The following is a 20,424-nucleotide window of genomic DNA, read 5'->3' as shown; positions in this document are numbered from 1 at the left end:
TCATGGAGCGAGTCGCAGAGGGAATCCATCCTCATGGCTTACCGCTATCACCAGATTCCATAGCTTTCTCTCCTAGCTCGGCCTTGCCCCAGCATTACGAGCAGATCCGGGACATGGGCTTTCAAAACATCGCGAGCGATGTCAACCAGCTGATGAAAGAGCGCGCAGCTCTTGATCACAAGACCGTATGGCTTTTCGGACATGCCCAACAGCTGTGCGAGAACCGAGGCAAAGACATATTTCAACTGGTTGCCGAAAAGCAAGAGCTTTCAAGATCACTGGACCAAGCGGGCCTCGAAAAGCAACAGCTGTCCAGATTTCTGGAAGAGGCGGCACCGCGGCATCAACAACTCGTGGATGAGCTCACTGGCTCCAGGGCACAAGAGGCCGAATATGGAGAGGCGAATGCCGAGCTGCGATTGAGGAATGATCAGCAGCAAGATGATCTCGACCGTCAGGAAGAGCGCCTCATTTTCCTCCAGGAGGAAAAGGACAAGTTGGAGGCCGATCTCACGTTGGAAAGGGCGCAAAGCAAGGCCGCAAATGAACAGCTCGCCTTAGTATCGGAGCGCTGCGATGGTCTTAATGAGGCCGCAGCGGATTTCAAGGAGACAATCACAAGTCAGAAAGGAACCATCTCAGATCTCAGCGACCAATGCCGCACGCTTCGAAAACAGAACGAAGCCTTGAATACCGCCAACGTCGATTTGCGAAATGAAGAGACAATTGGTAGTCGAGCACTCAAAGAATCCTACGACACAAACGATACGCTCATGGAGGACATTGCTGGCCATACTAGACGCGAGGAGGAGGACGCCTTGAGGATTGCGAAACTGCAGCACGAGATCGACACACACAAGCCCATCAAGGAAGTGGAGGAAGCCAATCGACAGCTCCAGGAAGAGATCGATGAGCTGCGACAATGCGGCGAAACCCAGGCCGCCAAATTCCTGCAGGAGGAGGAAGCACGAGAACGTGAAATGAAGAGTTTGCTCGCGCAGATGAAGGACCTCAAAGCCCAGTGTGCTGACGCTGAGCAGAAGCGAGAGGCGGAGCAGAAACAAGTGGCTCATCTCACAGCCAAAGCAAAGGAGCAGCAAGCTCAGGCCGACCTGTCCACTGCCGCAAAGGATAAGGACATCACGATATTGTGCGGCAAACTCAAGCGAGAGAGGGCTGAGAATGAACGCATCAGAGGGCTTGCCACTGCAATTCACACTCCTGGTGCCGGGGTCCACCGCGGCATGGTGACAGCTCCGACCGACGGGACTGTACAAGACCACGATGAGGCGGCACCGCCGGCGAAGCGGCAGCGCGCGGATCCTGTTCCGCAGGGTAGCTCGTATCGCGGCGGGAGGGGTGGTGTTCCACGAGGACCTAACCGGGCAAGAGGGTGGAACAGAGGTTTTCGTCGCTGAGGAAGAGCTCTTGCGCAGGAGGGACACTTGTAGACAGCGTCGCCTCCGTGGTCTTGCTCTCATTGCACGGTCCAGCCACTGAGGTGCAAGTCGTGCAGTGCACTTTGAGCAGAGAACGGATATATAGAAATGCGCACTTGACCGGCGGTCGCTAGTGTAACAGCAAGACGCAAGGCTTTGCATGTTGTGAGGTAGTCAGGAATTGCAGAGCCAAAAGAACAGTTCGTGTCAGTGCCAGTGAGAGACAACTTGACTTGTCGAGTGCTTTCCAATCCATCCACGTAGTAGACTGCTATTCCCACAGCTCTCTCCTGAAGACATCATCAGACGCTGTTGTCCACACAGACATCGCGATCGGCGCTGGCAGAAGACAGCCCTTCCTGCTCCATGTTTCTGAACAGCCGGCCATTCATCAGCTTCCATCGCTGGTGAGAGACTTCGTGGCGCCCACCTCCGAGCGAGGAAATCTTCTTTCTCATCGGCAGATCGCTCAATGGACCGGGACATGACACAGAGTCTTCCAGTATGTGGTCGGACGCCTCCAATCTTCCCTGTAACAAAGGACTGATTAGTTGGCAAATCGGCAAGGTGCGGCGCTTGCTACGGATACCGACATGAAGTTGAAACGAGCTTCGCAGCAGCCAAACCTCCTATCTCCGTCTCTGCGAAAAATTGTGGACGAATAGCGGTGAGGACATGACCATAGCTCGTGCTTGAGGAAGGAGAGTCTCCAGCTCCCACCTGCATCCGTATCAGCACATTCAGTACACCACAGCAGGAGATACTCTCGCCAACGGACTGAGTTCGCTTCTGCAAACGACATGGAGATCTGCTGCCAATATGACTTGCCACCATCACCAAGATCCAGTATCGACTCTCCTAATTCTGCTACGCCTCAGCAGACCGACCCCAGCATAGACCAGAGATGTCGATTAATTGGCGATGCGTGCGCAATGGCTGCTCAACGGCAATTCGCTGAGGTCGAAAGCACACACAGAGAGCAATTGAACCAGGTGAAAAAGCGGAGTGCCAATCAAGACATTGAGATCTACAACCTTGGAATTACCAATTTGAGACTCAGGGACCTGCTGAAGGAGGCAGAAAAGCAGAATGCAGAAAATCGGGAACTGAGATTGAAATTTGAAAAGGAGATCGATCAGCTGAAACTTGATCTTGACAATCGCGCGGCTGAGATGGTCGCCATGCAATTGCGGAAGGACGTTCTCGAGAAGGAGTGTCGCCAACGTTTCGATGAAGTTGTCCGCCGCGCCACGGAGGACGCAGAGGAGCATGAAGCAGACATTGCGCTCGTCAGAAGTGAATACAGCTTCGAGATCTCTGCATTGTGCAAGCGCGAAACTGAGCTTGCCGGGGTGGTCAAGGTGGCCAAGGAGAGCGCGCAGATGAAGGACGAGGCCATTGCTGGTTTGGAGGATGACCTTCGTGTCTCCGAAAAGTTCAACGAGGCCCAGTGCTTGGAGATCGAGGCATTGCGAAGCAAAGTGACATTGGCCGATGAGAGGCTGACAGAGGGCTCCGTTACGAATGCTGCCCTCGTGCAGGAGGCTGTGGATCGTGCCGAGGGGCAAAAAGAGGCTTCGTTGACTATCGCCTTACTGAAGCGTATTCTTGCATCGAACAAAGAGTCCACGGCGAAGCTCGAGTTGACCAATCTAGAACTTCAGGGCCAGATCGCGCAGCTGGAGAACGACTGTGGCCTCCTATCCTCACAACGCGAGCAGGAGAAGTTGGACCACGGCATTGTATGCAAGGAGCTTTCGGAGGAGATGGGGAAGCAGCTGGCAGAGGTCGAGCGATGGAAGGCAAACATGCAGCCGAGCAGGAGACAGTAAGAAAAGGAAACGAAAAGCGAGGGATCGAGCAGGATCGCGTGGGCAGCTTTTAGAGGAAGCTCCGGGAGTTGAAGGCTTTGGTCAAACGCTTACAAGGCGAGCAAAATGACAAGCGTAAGCGTGATGGCGAAAACAACCAGGATACAGCAGCGTTGCCAGCGAAGAAGATTTGTGCGACGAGCACTCCATTCTTGCACCCCGACAGAGCCTGAGTGTGAATCGAGGGTGTAAGACAGGACATGGGTAGTAAAATTTGCACCGGAATTGTATGATACCAGGCCAATAGACAAAAGAGAGTCGAATGCTTGAAGCTCTCAATGCGTCCACTGTGATACATTGATATGGTTATGGGTCTGGAGGCACCGTAGGAACTCGTCGTCGATGTATGGTTCGCTTCCTTCAAGACGTGTATCATCAACGAAAGTCTGGGGTGCCGGACCAGACAATGTTCATCGCGCTTCGTCCGTGGCGCCGATGTCTCCGATCGAGAAAATCCTCCTGGGGGTGTGGTGAGCAGCGTGCCAGGGTGGAAGTCCGCTTTCGCTTCCGAAGTCGGATGGGCGGCTGAAGCTCATCCGACTTTCATGTGAAGTTTCAAGTCTTGGCGTCGTTCAAAAAGTGTCAAGCGCTTCGAGTCTGCGCATAGAATGATGCCCTCATAGAATGAGCGACATATGGGCCGCCTCATTATGCAGTGATTCCCAGTGGGACCACACCTCTTTGCGATGCGAATTGTCCCATATCCGTGTGTGTCATGTGGATGCTGTAACTTCAGTCCCGAAAAGTCTGCGAGCAATGTTCATCGCACGTCTTCATTGTCCGACGCATCGATCATGTCTGTCTCCACTGCTCTCCTGCCGTTGTCCGTCGTCAAGCCCACCGCAGCTTCAGCCTCCTTCTGACTGTACGGTTCTTCCTTCATCTGCTTCACACGCTTCTTGTGCGGCTTTCCCTTGATGTGCTTGCCGTAGTTCAGCTCCGACTCGAACCATTTTGCGCATTCAGTGCAGTAGAATTGTCCGAAACCTGGAAGATCCTCCGGAGCTTTTGTGTCCTTGTACTGCTGGAGGTGCTTTTGCGATTGGGTGTCGGCGTGGACCTGATCGAGGTCACGAGTGTGTCGTCTCGTCTTCGACTTGCTCTTGGGTCCGCGAATGGCCGGCATGGTGGCAGTGTATGCACGAGCGGATATTGGAGTTCCGCGGATGTTTGATGAGGTCTCGTGCACCGTATGCGCTTCCAAGTCACTGGGCAGGAAATTGTCTGCCCAAAAACGCGGGCGATATCGGTATCACGAGCCGCGCTAGGAAAATCTTCGTAGTCTGCAGGCCAGATTGCCCAGCCCGTGGTTGCTACCGAGGAACAAGCTGCCAATCACCGCGCGCAATGCATTGGCTTACTTAGCACTCATAGCCGGTGACCCGCCGTTCACTGTTGCTTGCAAGCTCTGTTTCCGCTTGCGATTCGGAGACGTTCTTTCTTTTGCGCCTCACCTCTCCGCTCCCGACCACCACAATTCATGCTTCAGGCCTATTGTTGGACCTGCAAGTGTTCTCACTGAACTCATATATACCAGTCACAGCACCGAGACGATCGTCAGGATGCTGTCCGCCAGAGTCGCAGCCCGCCAGCTGGTATGTATCTCCTCCATATCGATAGCTGGAGCACCCTTGCCGCGGGGTGTCTGGTGTCCGCAATCATTATCGCCAGCGACATATACTGACGAATGCTTCCTCGATAGCCCCGTTTGGGACAGCGGTCCTTTGCTACCGTCAATGACTCCGCCCTCACGAAGAAGGTCGAAATGACCAACTGGGAAAAGGGCCACTACATCAACTACGCCGGCATGAACGAGACCTTGAACATTGTGCGGAAACGCCTGAACAAGCCTCTCACCTACGCCGAGAAGATCCTCTACTCTCACTTGGACGACCCTCACAACCAGGAGCTCGTGCGTGGCAAGAGCTACCTCAAGCTGCGACCCGATCGTGTTGCCTGCCAAGATGCCACCGCTCAGATGGCCATCCTCCAATTCATGAGCGCCGGCATGGACGCCGTGGCAACGCCTTCGACTGTGCACTGCGATCATTTGATTGAGGCGCAGGTCGGAAACGAGAAGGATTTGGCGAGGGCATACGACATCAACAAGGAGGTCTACGACTTCTTGAGCACTTCGTGCGCCAAGTACAACATTGGTTTCTGGAAGCCAGGCTCTGGTATCATCCACCAGATCGTGCTTGAGAACTACGCCTTCCCCGGTGGTCTCATGATCGGTACCGATTCGCACACTCCCAACGCTGGTGGTCTTGGTATGGCTGCAGTGGGTGTTGGTGGTGCCGATGCTGTCGATGTCATGGCCAACCTTCCTTGGGAGGTCAAGGCTCCTAAGGTTCTTGGTGTCAGGCTCACCGGCAAGATGAGCGGCTGGACCACTCCAAAGGGTATGCAATGCAATTTGTTGACGCGGAGGTCCCAAGGCTGACTTTGGAATAGACATTATCTGCAAGGTCGCTGGAATTCTCACCGTCAAGGGAGGCACTGGCTCTATCGTCGAGTACCACGGACCAGGTACCAACGGCATCTCCTGCACTGGCATGGCTACTATCTGCAACATGGGGTGAGTTGGACTACAGCTACTTCCGTTCTCCTGCTCGGACTGCACACACCAAGCCCTTGAGGTGCAAATTGCGCAGTTCGGTTTGCGTGGAGCTACGGAGGCAGCGCGCCGATTTCTCACATTCGGGAAATGTTTACTGACTTCTTCAAACAGTGCCGAGATCGGTGCAACCACCTCGCTCTTCCCATTCAATGACCGCATGTTCGATGTTCGTTTTTATTCCCGTCCCTTCTGCGTCCGGTTCATCGCTAATTCTTGTGTAGTATCTCGCCGCTACCAAGCGCCAGCACATCGGTGACTTCGCCCGTGGATACGCCGCCGAGCTCCGCGAGGACGAGGGTGCCGAGTACGACGAGCTCATCGAGATCAATCTCAGCGAGTTGGAGCCACACATCAACGGACCGTTCACACCCGATCTTGCGACACCCATCAGCAAGTTCGCCGAGGCCGTCAAGGAGAACAAGTGGCCGCAGGAGCTGAAGGTCGGCCTTATCGGATCATGCACCAACTCTTCATACGAGGACATGTCCCGCGCTGCATCCATCGCCCAGGACGCTCTCGACCACGGTATAAAGGCCAAGGCTCTTTTCACCGTCACCCCTGGTTCCGAGCAGATCAGAGCTACCATTGAGCGTGACAACATCCTCAACACCCTCGAGTCTTTCGGAGGTCTGGTTCTCGCCAATGCCTGTGGCCCATGTATCGGTACGTCATCTGGCAATGAATCCGTCGACGATTGACAGAAAGCTAACAATCCATCAGGCCAGTGGGACCGCCGCGATGTCAAGAAGGGCGAGGCCAACTCGATCATCTGCTCGTACAACCGCAACTTCACTGGACGTAACGATGCCAACCCCGCCACCCACTCTTTCGTCGCCTCTCCCGATATCGTCGTCGCCATGACCCTCGCTGGAGACCTCACATTCAACCCTCTCACCGACACTCTGAAAGATAAGGATGGCAAGGACTTCAAGCTCAAGGAGCCCACCGGTGATGGTCTGCCCGCCAACGGATATGACCCAGGTCAGGACACCTACCAGGCTCCTCCCGCCGACCGCTCCTCTGTCTCTGTCGCTGTCTCTCCAACCTCGGACCGTCTCCAGATTCTCGAGCCGTTTGAGGCTTGGGACGGCAAGGACGCCCTAAACATGCCAATCCTGATCAAGTGCCAGGGCAAGACCACTACCGACCACATCTCTATGGCTGGCCCTTGGTTGAAGTACCGCGGTCACTTGGACAACATCTCGAACAACATGCTCATCGGTGCCATCAACATTGCCAACGGCGAGGCCAACAAGGTCAAGAACCAGGAGACTGGTGACGTCGACGCTGTCCCAGCTACTGCCCGTGACTACAAGAAGAAGGGCATCAAGTGGGTCGTTATTGGAGACTGGAACTACGGTGAGGGCTCTTCCCGTGAACACGCCGCTCTCGAGCCAAGACATCTTGGCGGTCTTGCCATCATCACCCGTTCGTTCGCCCGTATCCACGAGACCAACTTGAAGAAGCAGGGTATGCTTCCATTGACCTTCACCAACGAGGCCGACTACGAGAAGATCCAGCCCGATGATAAGATTGACCTCATGTGCACTGAACTCGCCGTTGGCAAGCCTCTTACCATGAAGGTGCACCCAGCAAACGGCGGCAAGGAGTTTGAGATCCCGCTCAGCCACACCTTCAACGAGCCTCAAATTGAGTGGTTCCACAACGGAAGTGCGCTCAACACCATGGCGAAGAAGGCCGCTGGCAAGGCTTGAATGAGTGGGGATGACATGAGATGAGTGTGAGAGAAAGTTGGAGAGGATGGGCGTGTTCCGATAGTTCGACGATGGAAGTGGACTGAAGTTGGTCTCGTTACTGTTGCTGGGATGAAGCAGAGTAAGGGATGAGCATTGTGCATATTGAATTCGATGGTTCGGCGCGAAGGATAGGGTAGTCTGGAGCAGACTGATGTATTACATGATTTTGAGCTTCAAGAAATGATAGATTTCGATTTGGGTGATTGCCTGGTGAGTGTCAGTGCAATACATTCTTCGACGAGACAGGGACGCTTTCACATTTCGCGCACGTCACGTGATTCTCTGGCGGACTGGAAGGAACGCCTTCGCTGCTGCAGAATTCGGTTGCTTGGCATTGTGGACTTCGCTCCATCGGCTTGCACCACGACACATCTGACTTCTTCGCAACCCAAGTCACGCATCACAACCGTCGCAATGGCCAGTATGTCGACTCTAGCAGGAATTCTTGCTAGCTGTGCTAATCATCTACAGAATCCAAGAACTCGTCGCAGCACAACCAGTCGAAGAAGAACCACAAGAACGGGTACGAATCCTCCGAAACGATTTCCTCGACCTTTCCACCCGACATAACTATGAGCATGGCATACATGGAGGAAGAGAATGCGTTGGAGGACGACAGCTGACGGAGATGTTCACGCAGTATCAAGAAGCCAAAGACCAACAGATACCCGTCGCTCAAAGGAACCGACCCCAAGTTCCGACGAAACCACAGACATGCGCTTCATGGAACAATGAAGGCACTCGTATGTCCAACACGATACGACGCGCAATGACGAGCTGAAGACTAACAACTGTACAGAAGGAGGTCAAGGAGGGCAAGCGTGATGCGGCATAGGCGAGATGATGGTCAAGAAAAAGATCTGGAGCATTGAGCGGGTGGATTTACTCGACGGCTTTATCACGGACTCCTGCCACGGCGGTGGCGCAACACGACATTCGGACGATGCACTTGCTTTTCGAGCGGCGTTCTCGTGAGGATAGCTGAAATGCAGGCCTGATCTGCCACTTCGCAAACACCCACCTCTGTCTCGGTCTTGAGGGACTGATACCAGTTTCGACAACACTCCCCACCCTGAGAGCATTCCTCCTTTTCCACAACCATCCTTCCTCATTCCCCCCCTCCCCTGCACCCGGCATATGTGTGTACAGCACCTAGCATTTCTGTGCAACGGTGACTGAAGGAATATCCAAAACTTGCCAAGATCGATCATTGCCATTTCATTACCAAACACGGACGTCGTGTACTCCGTCGACGTTTGTGCATGAAGACGTGGTAACAACTCAGAAAGATACGCTGCCAGAGCTGAAGAGGCATTTGGAGAGCAAGGTGAGCGCGGCGTGTACTTTGTGCGATCAGTCAGATGGCTGAACGCTGAAGCAAGTCTCTCATATATGGGACACCGAGTTGGCGCGCAGCAAGACACTCGAGAGTAAGTAGCATGAAAAACCGATCGTTGGCACAGCCACACGGTACAATGTCAGAATCTCCAATGCATTTTCCATAGATCTCTGTCTCTATCTGTCGTGTTCTGCAGACCTGAAGATATCCGTAGTCGTGCAATGTGCGCCTTCCCTTCCGCGAAATATCATCCAGGACGGGTGAGCAAGAACGCTATGTCAGCTTCACTTCATCATCCCATCCACCCAAATTCATCTCATCGACCTCCTGCTGCGGCATCAATGTACAAGTTCTGAACAACCAGCCGCTCTATTCCTCGACATGGCCGACATACAGCAATGGCGGCGAAAGATCCAACCAGCGAGAAGCCGCACGCCTGCGCCCACTCCTACTACAGATTTCGAAGAGCCTGACGATGTGCTCTCGCCAACGACTCCCAAGCTGCGCCTCAAGCCGAAGCTGTCATCGTACTTCAATCCGCCTTCGAAACCTGCGCCATCTATCGATGACTTGACCGGCCCTCAACTGCCTAAATGGCCATCCGATCAGCTGTATCCCGACCCAAAGCCAGAAGATGAAATGGACGCAGTGATGTGCCATCTCATGTCGAACCCGTTCGTCCATCTCGATGTGCACTTCAACGGCTCACTCATGCGCATCTTCGAAGGCTACAACAAGCTGAAGGAGGAGAAGTTCTCGGTCCAGCAACAACTCGATGCACGTACGGCGACGTGCAAAGCGGTGGCGTCCAAGTTCAACATGGCGGAGAAGGACTGGGAAGATGAGAAGCAGGACTACAAGGATGAAGTGAAGAGACTGGAAGTGCTGCTAGCAAAGGCGAGCAAGAGAGGCCTGGCCGAAGTCACCCTGGCCCGGCAGGACAGCAAACTTCGGCATCGTAACGCGGGTGGCCTGGAGAGAAAAGAGACCATCTTTGAATTTCTCGAGAAGACGCAACGAATTCAGGATCAGACTTTCAGCAACCAAAGAGGTAAGTCCTATCAATCCTCTTGGAAATGTCGACTCCTGCTGATACCTCGCAGCCACGATGAAGCCATTGATTCAATCACCGTCCGACCAAGATCGAAAAGTGTCGATAAAGCTGACGCAGAAGAAGTCCATGACCAACATACATGACGACTTGCCCTTTGGCACACCACCGCTGGATATGCGCTTTTCTCTGGGGGAGGCCTCGATGCTCGAGAAGCAGGCAGCAAGACAGAGCGGTCGTCGCAGACCTCGCACAGACTCCAGCACGACAGAGGAGTCATTCTCAGCTTCGAGTTGCGCGGATGAATCGCTGCCCGACGATGATCCCACGATCACTGATAATCGAATCAATTCGAATTCTGCCCGGGGAAATGAAGCCGCCATCGAGAATTTTGCCAGCACGCTTGCACGCCGTCGCATTGTTGAACCTCCTCGAACAACGACGCCGCAGCTGCTGGACCTCTTCCCAAGTCCTCCTGTCCAACATGTAGACCGAACTACAAGCGTGCCCAACGCTTTGGGCATCAATCTATCGGCGAGCCATTCTGCAGCCTCGTCCAAGACCGTTCCTCAACATCCAATCGTCAAACGGTCCACCGTCATGACGCGAGCATCGGGTTTCTTGCAAAAGCTGAGGCCTCAGCTCAGTGTTGACATGTCACAGCGGAGGTTCTCCTTCGAACCTGGAGACGACTTCGCTGCCCAGCTCATTCCATCTGAGAATCTCTCGCCGCACATCACGAAGACCTTGCGTAAGAGCGTTTCCCTGTGCACATTACTGGACGATTCGAAGATGAAAGCCGTGGATCGCTCTCTCTCGCCGGTTGCTCCGAGTCCAACGACTTCTGCTCCAGTTTCGGAGGGACGATCTCAGTCCCGCATCCCAACTCCAGTCTTCAGCTTCAACGCTTTAGCACGACCAAGACAAGAGCGGGAGGACTCGTCGTCAAGTCTCCTCACAGTGATCCAGCACTCGGACGAAAACGTGAGACGCAGCACTTCCCGTGCGAGCTCGGTCTACAGTTCTCCATCCGTGAGCCGTACACCTTCGAGCTACGAAGTAAGCTCCATGGCTGGCAATCTCAAGTCGAAGAGCAGTAACCGACTGCTGGACCACACGATGAGTCTAAGAGGCAGTCCAAGCAGTCTCGCTGTTGCGGCTGCTCGTGCTGCCAATGCCGGTGAGACAGTGAGCCTGGCCGGTTCCATAGGCGGTGAGCGGCGATCGAGCGCAAAGAGCAGTCACAGCGCGATGTCGATGCAATCTGATGGCGGCGACCTTCGTCGAGAGAACAGCCGCCCATGCTGATGGCCCTCCTTCAATTTGCCTGGCATCGGATGCGATGGCTGGAGTGGTTGCTCCGCTGACGTTGAAATTACGTTGGCTGGCGCTCTCGAGCGGTATGTTTCGCAACAAACCTTCTCATGGTTTCAGGATTGTGAGGTATCTCATGTCGAACGCTCGGACCTGACGGAATATGTACACCGACCTCTACTGATGTTTTGGGGGTGGCTTGCTGAGCAGACTTTCTATCGATCATGATGATGCAGCATGGTGCTTCGCCCTCAGTTTCACCGCTCGCACAATCACCGTGCTGTGCATGAAGTTTGTGACAGATGCACGGGTGCACGTGCTGGTCAGGCGCAAGGTCTCGTAGCGTCCGATATGTGCGCTCAGGAATCAGCTTCGTCGCCGCGCCTTCGTTGAGACCCAGGACCGCACGAGGTGAGACCCCAATATTGATGCTCGGATCTGACCGTGCTTCCACTGGAAAGCACGGTGCTCCAGATGTCGACCGCAAGCTACATCCATCCTTCCGCTCAAATTGCAGCACGCCGAACCAGCCCACCTCGTGCGGTGCACGTACGGAAGCGTGGAGACACATTGTCGACAAAACAGATCGTGAGAGCAACGAGCCTGATGCACATCTCCCCAATCCTCCGCGCAACTTTCACCGTACAGATCACTCGCTTGGCTTGCACGGTGCAGTTTGAGCGGAAGCACGGAGGTACTGCGATTCCATCATCAATCCCGTGCTCCAAATGCCGCCATCCTTATTATCCACCTCGGTGTGGAACATATCTACGTGGCTTGCGTCCCGCCCTACGAACATGGATGCCATGAGAAAGAAGTCTGTTTCATCGCTCCTCTAAAACTGCGACAAGAACCGTGCGGGCGCGCGTGGGTGCATGTGCTCAGTGCTCGGTGCCATCATCAGAGCGGGGCAGATGTTCCGAAACTTCTCTTCCCGACATCTGCCGGTCTGTATGACTCTGCTATTCCTTGCAAGTTTCCGACACGGACAAGGCCCCGCTGAACGATTGGGGCACCTTTCGTCAGTGTTTCGGCGTTAGCTCCGGGTCAGAGTGTGGCGCAGCTTCGGAGAAAACGATAACGTGCCAGCCATTCCTACGGATGAGGAGACAGCCACGTCGACGAGGCTTGAAAAGGCGCACCACTCTCTGTTTGTGCTCGCTTACCTTAGTAGCACGTTGTGGCTGCCAGCTGCTGAGCTGGCGACGGAGAAGTGTGGGCGTGGAGGCAGCCACAAGTTTAGTAAGGCTGGATTCATGTCCGCGCCTGAAGCTAGGTCGGGTACAAAAGATCTTCAGTAGAAACTACCACGTTCGACTGAGATCAGCGCCAGGTCCAGGTCAGATGGACAGGGCGAGGTGGGAGCACACTGCAGGACCGCGTCAGCTCTCCGTTGTACGTGCTCGGGACTGTGGGACCGGGAGACACGCCCGACCACGGCGTCAGTCGCGCATGATGATGGAGAAAGCTCTCGAGCGAGGAAAAGCGGAGACTGACTGCGCCACATATCACTCGCCACACCTGTTGGAGAGATCCTCCTCCTCGTGGCCATGCCATGCATGTACATTCATTATCACCATCAGCCTCAACTTGTCGGCTGGAGGCTCCGACGACGCCACAGAATGGAGCCACGACTGCGCTATTGCAATGGTGCAGGCGTGGCTATCGATATTGCATTGCATTGAGATGAGAGGGACACAGTCCCGCTGTGATGAGGGCTCTGCAAACCGATATGTTTCGGCTATGCTCACTTGCACTATTTCGTCGCGACTATACTTGCCATTCCTTCTAATTCTTGCACGGCACGACGGAACACGGCTCACGGGTCTTGGTGTTCGGCGTTGTCGCGAGGAGTGCATGCATTCATTACTCACGTTGCTCGATGGCTTGTCTCACATGGCCGAGAGGAGAGGGCTACTCGGATGTCTCGGATGCATCGGATGGTTTGAACCTACGGCGCGCGGTTATGGTACATGGACGCTGGAATAGCCGTACACAGACGCCTCGACAGCCACTGAATAGCCGTACAGGTCACTTGGCTGACCACCTTACCGATGAGGACAGGGACGCCTAATATGCCATGCGGATAAGCTGGCCGAACATCTTATTGACGAGGACGGGTATCATACCTGGACGCTCCAGTAGCCGGACAGATGACCTGACCCGGCCGCCTTATTGACACGGACAGGTACCGTATCTGGACGCTTCAATGGCCGTACAGGTAATTGAACCGACCAGTACACTGACAAGATTGTCGTCCGCTGGACATTATTGACTTCGGCACCGAAGCGCTGAAGATCTTATACGAATGGGCAAAGTAGCATTGTAACCAGGCCTTCTTCGATCGTGAATGGTTGAGGATGGAAATTCCCATCTGCGGAGCTCGAATCGGAGCGCACATGGCGAAGCGAACATACTAAAAGGCTTGGATTTGTTTCAAGTTGGAAGCCAACGGCACTTTTCCGAACAACAGAGAAAAGAAGGGCCGTGGTCGGGATGTGCCATTGCAACAATACAAGAGTGGGGTGCAATGAACAGTGTATGTCAAATGATGAAGACATCATTACAGTGGCTCAAATTTGCTCACTTGTGCTGCTCACGCTCACGCACGCGCTTCTGTGGCTAGCCGTCGACGGTCGCACCGCGCACCAGGCAGACGGGTAGAGACTACCGGGTTGACCCTTTGACCGCGGCGCTTGCGGTAGGGCGGTCTGAGGAAAGCTGTGATGCAAAGCGAACAGCACGGCCACGGCACCGACGACTGACACAAGCGACAACGAACCACGACGTGGCACTTACGACGACGATGGTGTCGAAGTGGATCGAATGGATTGTGAAGGGGAGAACACTACCGCCATGTACCGGCTGATTACTCGAGGCTGCTTTGCCACATTTCTGACCCTCTCGGTTGGAATTTCCATCACCGCCACAGCTGCTTTTTCTCTAAGCTCCTTCGCGTTGCATGTGGGTCGATCTGCGTTCTGGACAGGGTTGACCACGCTGTCGTCGGAGCGTCCGATGCTGCCACACTCTGCTCTGCTCTCTTCTCTCTCAGGAAGAATGGCTTTCGCGAGGGTGATGATACTCCCTCCCTGCATACAAGCCTAGATTTGTGGCGGAGAACGCTGCAGCTGCTGTCAGCACACGCACTAGACGGACATGGGCCCGGGCAGGGGAATTCGGGGCAGCAGTCATCTCGATGATACGACGATCTTGCTATCGTTTGGCGAAAAGTACGACGGTCGGATTGAGTTGCATTCGCTCATACGCTATGGAAGGAAGGACGAAACGCACTTCCGTTCTTTCCCGGACGTTCTCTCTTGTGGAGACAGCAAGCGGCACGAGAGCGGAGTATGCTACCTCCGTTCGAAACGAGAGAGGAGTCGAGCCACAGCTTGCTGACGCTAGAGATGCGAGATGCGGGTCTTCAGTCTAGCGTCCAGTCTAAGGTGAGTGAGTTCACTTCGATCGCTCTAGACTTTTCGAACGCCACAGCATGGCGCCACAGCTGTGGCGCAGCATTTTCGCTTGCAGCGATGAGGGTCTCTGGTCTCTGATCTCTTCGATCGGGCGCGCGTCCGTACGATAGGAACAGCGTTATTGGTACGGCGGCAACGAAATAGGCAGGAGCAATGCTCATCGGCCGTGTCGATAGCGGTAAGAGCCTGAAGAGTCCGAGCACCGTAAGCGAGCAAGGATGCAGAGAGTCCTTCCATTCCGTGTGTTTCTATCGTCTCAGCACAGCACAGGTAAAGAAAGGTTGTGTGGAGTGGGAAACAACGCATGGTCACGAAAGAGCGCTAACGGAATCCCTGCAATTCATCCACTGTTCTTATTTCTCATCAGCCCCCCACCTGTGGCTTGAACTCATCTCCGACCGGTTTCACCCTCACAGCTCCGTCGACCTTATCATCTTTCTCCACTACGACAACTGCTCTCCTCTGGACTCCTCTGGACAAGACCGCGTTGCATCCTACACTCGTTTTACCGCATGCTCTCTCCTCCTCACTCCTGTCGAGCGTAACTGCTCCGCTGTCCTTCTGCCGAACATGTTTCGAAACAGGTGAGCTGCCCTGCCCCAGAAACTCCAGGCCCGCCCGACGAAAGGCCGCGAGAGCAAGCCTCACACACTGCCACATCGATCGACCTGGATCACAAAACTCTATCAATAATACATACCACGACACATCAATACTGACTCCATCATTATAGGAGAACATCGCAGAAACCCAGCGACGAGCTGTATAAGAACTTCAAGGCCAATTTCCCGGCACTGGGCGCGAGCACATCTCCCACCTCCTCGGCGCCTGGACCCGCGCCTGCAATCCTCACCGACCCTCTCGACGCACCACTCAATCCCCGGTAGGGCATCCCCTGTCATAACTATTCTGATCAGCACGTATTGCGTGGCAAACGCCGCAGCACACTGTTCGCTTGGCTGACAATGCTCACAGGTCTCTCGACGACCCTCCGCGCCATGTCAAAGATGCCGACCCCACTCCCACCGGTTCAAATGAACCGTGGACTTTTGGCACCTCTGGACTGACACCTTCCATCATGGACCCCAACAACCACAGCTTCAACATGTTCACCAACCAGATGCCAGGCTACTACACGCCGACGCCTGGCGGCACGAACACCATCTACCACAGTCAAGCGGGCGACTTGCACACTCCCAATGCATTCGGTGGCATGGGCTTGGGCACACCTCTATCAATGCCCACCTCGGATGGCGCTCTGCATGCCGGCCAGCAGAACACCGCCTTTCACTTCCAGGCTGCGTTACCGCAACACATCCAACCGCAGCAATTCCATAATGTCAACCCATTCCACATGCACCAGCAGCAGGGCTTCCCACCGCAACACTTCTCACATCAGCCATCGTTCGAAGGCATGGAGGGTCCGATCGGAGAGTCGCCGGTCGACGACATGGGCATGAGCATGGACATGCAACATCATCACCAATCCTCGGATTTGATGTTCCACCCATCCGCCATGCACACCTCCATGCAGCCCCCACCGATGCATCCGTCCGCGGAGAAGTCAGTGTCGCGCGGACTGAAGAAGTGGGAGCCCTCGCTGACTGGTGACAGATTTCGATATCACGCCACGTTGAATGCGCCCACGGCGATGATCAAGCACGCCGATGAGATCCCAATCACATATCTCAACAAAGGCCAAGCATATACCCTCAACGTGGTCGACACCCAGGTCCAGCACATCATGCCCGGGATGAAGTATCGAACGTTCGTCCGTGTGTCATTCGAGGACGAGCAGCAACGACAAAAGCCGGCCGCGTGTTGGCAACTCTGGAAGGAAGGCCGCGGCACGAACGAAGCACATCAACGTGGAGGCCGACTCCAAGCTGTCGAATACGTCGACCCAGGTCAACTCTGCGGAGCCGATGATCCTGGCAAACCCAAACTCGAGCTCGAGTGTGCTTCCTTTGATGGCTTCTGCGTGACCTGGACTCCCGCGCCGGGTGCTGCTGAGTGTCCGATATCTGTCCGCTTCAACTTTCTCTCCACCGACTTTAGCCATTCAAAGGGTGTCAAGGGCATTCCCGTAAGGCTGTGCGCGAAGACAGAGATGATCGAGGATCCTTCTGGCAATGCATCAAAGGTGCAAGAATCAGAAGTCTGCTACTGCAAAGTCAAGCTTTTCCGCGATCATGGCGCAGAGCGCAAGCTATCGAATGATGTCGCGCACGTCAAGAAGACCATCGACAAGCTGAACCAACAAATCGCACAAATCGAATCCGGTATGAGAGATATGGGCAAGCGAAAACGAAGCGGCTCGTTGGCAAAGGGAATGGAACGACCTGCAAAGGTGCCCAAGCACCGACGAACATGGTCAATGAACTCTGCAGCATCAAATTCGGGTAGCGGCAGCGCCGAGGAGGACATGCACATGAAGTTGATGACGCTTCAAGACATGTTCACATCAACACGACCGGCAAGCATCCTTTACCTGCGAGGCGATGACGGTGACGACCCGGATGCATATCCAGTCAAGCTCACAGGAGAGACACAGGACCTGCTTCGGAACGACTCCGTCGAACTTGCAGCAAGTTGGGACAAGCATAGTGAGACTGGACCTTCTTCTGGCGCTGTTTCGCCAACTCCAAGTTCAAACTCATTCCTTGGAAGCAAAAAGGATACGTACTTGCAGCAACCTACTCCGATCGGTGGACCTTCTCGCGAGAACTCGAACGAATGGGGGAACAATCCCCAGACGGCGACACTGGACATTCCATCCTCAATACCGGAGCAGCTTCAGAGCCCACCTGACAACCTTCCCACCAAGGTTCAGATCAAGTCGCCCACATCTGGCGAACTCTCTGGCTGGATCGAAGCCATGGGTGTCGACCACGGATACCAAGCACCACCCGAGCGACCTGTCAAGCCAGTCGCTTCGTTCTACGTGCAACCACGCATTGCCGGTCAAACACCACCGGATAACTTTCATCGCGCGGTTTACCTGATGAACCGCACTCTCAAAGACTTCACCAACGCCGTCGCGACAAAATGCAACATCGAACCCACCCAGATTCTAAGAACTTACCGCATCAATCGCGACGGCCTCCACATCCTCTTCGACGACGAGTGCATCCGCGAGATTCCCGAAGGTCAAGACATGACGGCCGAATTCTCCGAAATCAAAGTCGACACCCCGATCAAGACGAAGCGCGAATGGGACGCCGCGGCCATGGACATGCAGTGCGATGGCGACATCGTGCTCGCTGAGAACGTCAACAGCACCGGATACGAATTGAAGCTGCTATTCTGAGCAGAGCTGGAATATTGAGGCCAACAGAGCCACCCACACTCGTTTGATCTCACGACCATGACGACCAACGACACGTAATGTACACATTTTGGTGGCTACGAAAAAGAAGCACGCCCAAGGGAATGAACGGCCGAACGAACGAAAGAGACAGAAGGGAATCGGCAGTGCAATGCAGTGTACATGGGCTACGGCAACGAGGGAAAGATATCGTGCTCTCTGAGAGCACAAAGATACCACGCAGGCCTCTGATATCGGGTCTTGTTTTCGTTTCTCTCTTCATCTTTCCTTTTTCTATTATCTATTTTTGATGATACCCAACCAATATTGCGCGAGGGCAATTCGAGTTTTTCCAGAGGGTTATGGATGGGGATGGAAACATGAATATGAGATGAGCCCCCACTGCCAGCGGCGTGGGTGGGAGCAGAGATTTTACATATGATGGCTTCAGAATGGATAACGCATACGAAATGGACAGATGATTGTTCTCCTCTTTGATCTTGTTCAACTGATCTGCTTGGCGAGTGCTGCTATGATTGAAGCTAAGCGGAGGACTTGATGGACTGTGGAGGGAAATACCGCGGAGGATGGGCGGTCCGTGGAGGTAGGGAGCGGTGTGTGAGTGAAAGCGAGCTTCTAGACCATAGATGGCTGGCATCAAATGGTCAACGAGACATGCAACAGACTTTCACGATGTTTCGACATCTACAACAACAATTCATTTCCATTCATTCCTCGAGACCTTCACTCACTGACTCCAACAGATCTACAATATCAAAGTGAATGCGTCAAATTCCAACCCTCCGTCTCCACGTGAGAGAGAGAGAGAGCGCGCGCGATCACACCATGCAGCCGCATCATGCACCTCCCCTCGTGATCTCGCATCCGTGTACCGTACTCCACCCGCGAAACGTTGCAGCCCGTTGTGCTGAAATCTCCGACTTATCCGTGGACCCTTCTCTTCGAAAGAGCTCAGCTCCCAATGATGAACACGAGGGTCCGGGGCGGACGATATGAGATGAGATGGAAGGGAAGAAGCTCCCGCGCGGGGATGTTCGCTGTTGGGGGCTTTTTGGGGCAATGGGGTCTGAAACTGCGGCGGGGGCCGAATTGAAGGAAATTTTGTTCGTGTCGCTTCCCGTGTTGCTGAGATGGTATGACTCTGCGCGGAGACTACGAATCGGGCGGCAAGCGATCGAGTGGATGGTCCGAGTTCGATGCTCTCCCATCGCGATTTCTGTCGCGTTACCGCGTACCTCGTAAGTTCAAAGGACTATGCAGTGGGGTCGGAGAGTTGAGTGTCGCGCCACACAACCCTTGTACCGGCTCACACGCCCTCTCGACCTGAAACACGAGTGCGGAGAAAACATTATGCATGGCATGCATGTGAAAGAGACGGACGGACGCCACGGATTGTTTGAGGCGTCAAGTTTTTGGGGATGGGTTGGAGGTCCAGCCTTTTTGCTTTTTCCATTTTTTTTTCCACGATATGCGTTGTTCGACAGTCACAAGCGGTATGTTATGGGAAGGGATGGCTTGTCCAGCTCTGCTAGTATCGAGATCGTGGTTTCTCGTCATCAACTCGAACACTGCGATACCTGGACGACCTTCATCGCCGCTATCGACGTGGAACCGCCCGGGGACCGATGGCATCGTGATCACTTCCGATCTGAGGAACGCTGACGAGAGAGGCTGGGCTGGGCAGGCTGGACATGCACGGCGAGTCTGCTGAACGTTCTTCCTTGTGGCTCGGTCTCTCGCTTGCTACATGCGGTGCGCTGTGCTTTTGCTGTGCTGTACGCTTCGAAGTGTGGCGGATGCCCTGCCTCGTGCGTCTGGATGTCTGCGTCGCTCATGCATGTCCGCGCGGAGTGCGTGGTGGGATGTTTGGAGTGTGGCGGATGCAGGAGGCCTGAGAGGATGAGGACGAGTGTTCGAGCTTCGCATCTAGATGGGGCCTGTCTTGCTGACTGAGCGACTGCTGTTGCTTAAGCGGCCGCCTTCATCAGGGAGTCGGCATTTCCGGGTGGATTCGAAGCCTGATTATTACTGTCTTCCCCTGAGTTGATCCTGATCAGGTCTGCTCTCTCATCCCCGCGAAATCTTCGACAGTAAATGAGCGTTGGCTCTTTCCGGAGTCAGACCGAGATGTGTCGTCAATATGATAATCAGATTGGACAGCTTCACCGCGGTGGCCTGAACACAGACCCTCCATCCCCTGACGGCTGGCATAATCCTTCTCAAAGC

At 54.4% G+C, this 20,424-nt stretch overlaps 6 protein-coding genes across 6 annotated transcripts; 5 read left to right on the top strand and 1 right to left on the bottom strand.

The window, feature by feature from the left end:
• Positions 1–2: 2 nt before the first annotated feature.
• MYCGRDRAFT_96477 (uncharacterized protein) lies at positions 3–3,271 on the top strand (the record flags this gene model as incomplete). The annotated part of the gene is made up of 3 exons (XM_003848669.1): positions 3–1,335; positions 1,764–1,846; positions 2,321–3,271. 3 exons carry the CDS (start codon positions 3–5, stop codon positions 3,269–3,271), a joined length of 2,367 nt encoding a protein of 788 aa, XP_003848717.1.
• Positions 3,272–4,070: 799 nt separating this feature from the next.
• MYCGRDRAFT_49475 (uncharacterized protein) lies at positions 4,071–4,436 on the bottom strand (the record flags this gene model as incomplete). Its single annotated transcript, XM_003848227.1, has 1 exon — positions 4,071–4,436. The coding sequence occupies one exon, from the start codon at positions 4,434–4,436 to the stop codon at positions 4,071–4,073; it is 366 nt and encodes a 121-aa protein (XP_003848275.1).
• Positions 4,437–4,772: 336 nt separating this feature from the next.
• ACO1 (aconitate hydratase) lies at positions 4,773–7,862 on the top strand (the record flags this gene model as incomplete). Its single annotated transcript, XM_003848670.1, has 6 exons — positions 4,773–4,905; positions 5,013–5,712; positions 5,765–5,888; positions 6,042–6,096; positions 6,152–6,593; positions 6,651–7,862. The coding sequence occupies 6 exons, from the start codon at positions 4,873–4,875 to the stop codon at positions 7,643–7,645; spliced, it is 2,349 nt and encodes a 782-aa protein (XP_003848718.1).
• Positions 7,863–8,086: 224 nt separating this feature from the next.
• MYCGRDRAFT_82510 (60S ribosomal protein L29) lies at positions 8,087–9,176 on the top strand (the record flags this gene model as incomplete). The annotated part of the gene is made up of 4 exons (XM_003848671.1): positions 8,087–8,108; positions 8,159–8,210; positions 8,328–8,430; positions 8,487–9,176. 4 exons carry the CDS (start codon positions 8,102–8,104, stop codon positions 8,520–8,522), a joined length of 198 nt encoding a protein of 65 aa, XP_003848719.1.
• A 231-nt stretch (positions 9,177–9,407) lies between these two features.
• Positions 9,408–11,385, top strand: MYCGRDRAFT_96474 (uncharacterized protein; the record flags this gene model as incomplete). Its single annotated transcript, XM_003848672.1, has 4 exons — positions 9,408–10,077; positions 10,130–10,828; positions 10,939–11,136; positions 11,210–11,385. 4 exons carry the CDS (start codon positions 9,408–9,410, stop codon positions 11,383–11,385), a joined length of 1,743 nt encoding a protein of 580 aa, XP_003848720.1.
• A 3,971-nt stretch (positions 11,386–15,356) lies between these two features.
• MYCGRDRAFT_76636 (uncharacterized protein) lies at positions 15,357–18,180 on the top strand (the record flags this gene model as incomplete). Its single annotated transcript, XM_003848673.1, has 4 exons — positions 15,357–15,454; positions 15,604–15,753; positions 15,846–16,433; positions 16,485–18,180. 4 exons carry the CDS (start codon positions 15,441–15,443, stop codon positions 18,178–18,180), a joined length of 2,448 nt encoding a protein of 815 aa, XP_003848721.1.
• Between the last annotated feature and the right edge of the window lie 2,244 nt (positions 18,181–20,424).

Source organism: Zymoseptoria tritici, chromosome 11, assembly GCF_000219625.1.
Source record: "Zymoseptoria tritici IPO323 chromosome 11, whole genome shotgun sequence".
Classification (NCBI taxonomy): Eukaryota; Fungi; Ascomycota; class Dothideomycetes; order Mycosphaerellales; family Mycosphaerellaceae; genus Zymoseptoria; species Zymoseptoria tritici.
Note: the sequence above shows the minus strand (reverse complement) of the source record. Positions and strands in the feature narration are given on the sequence as shown.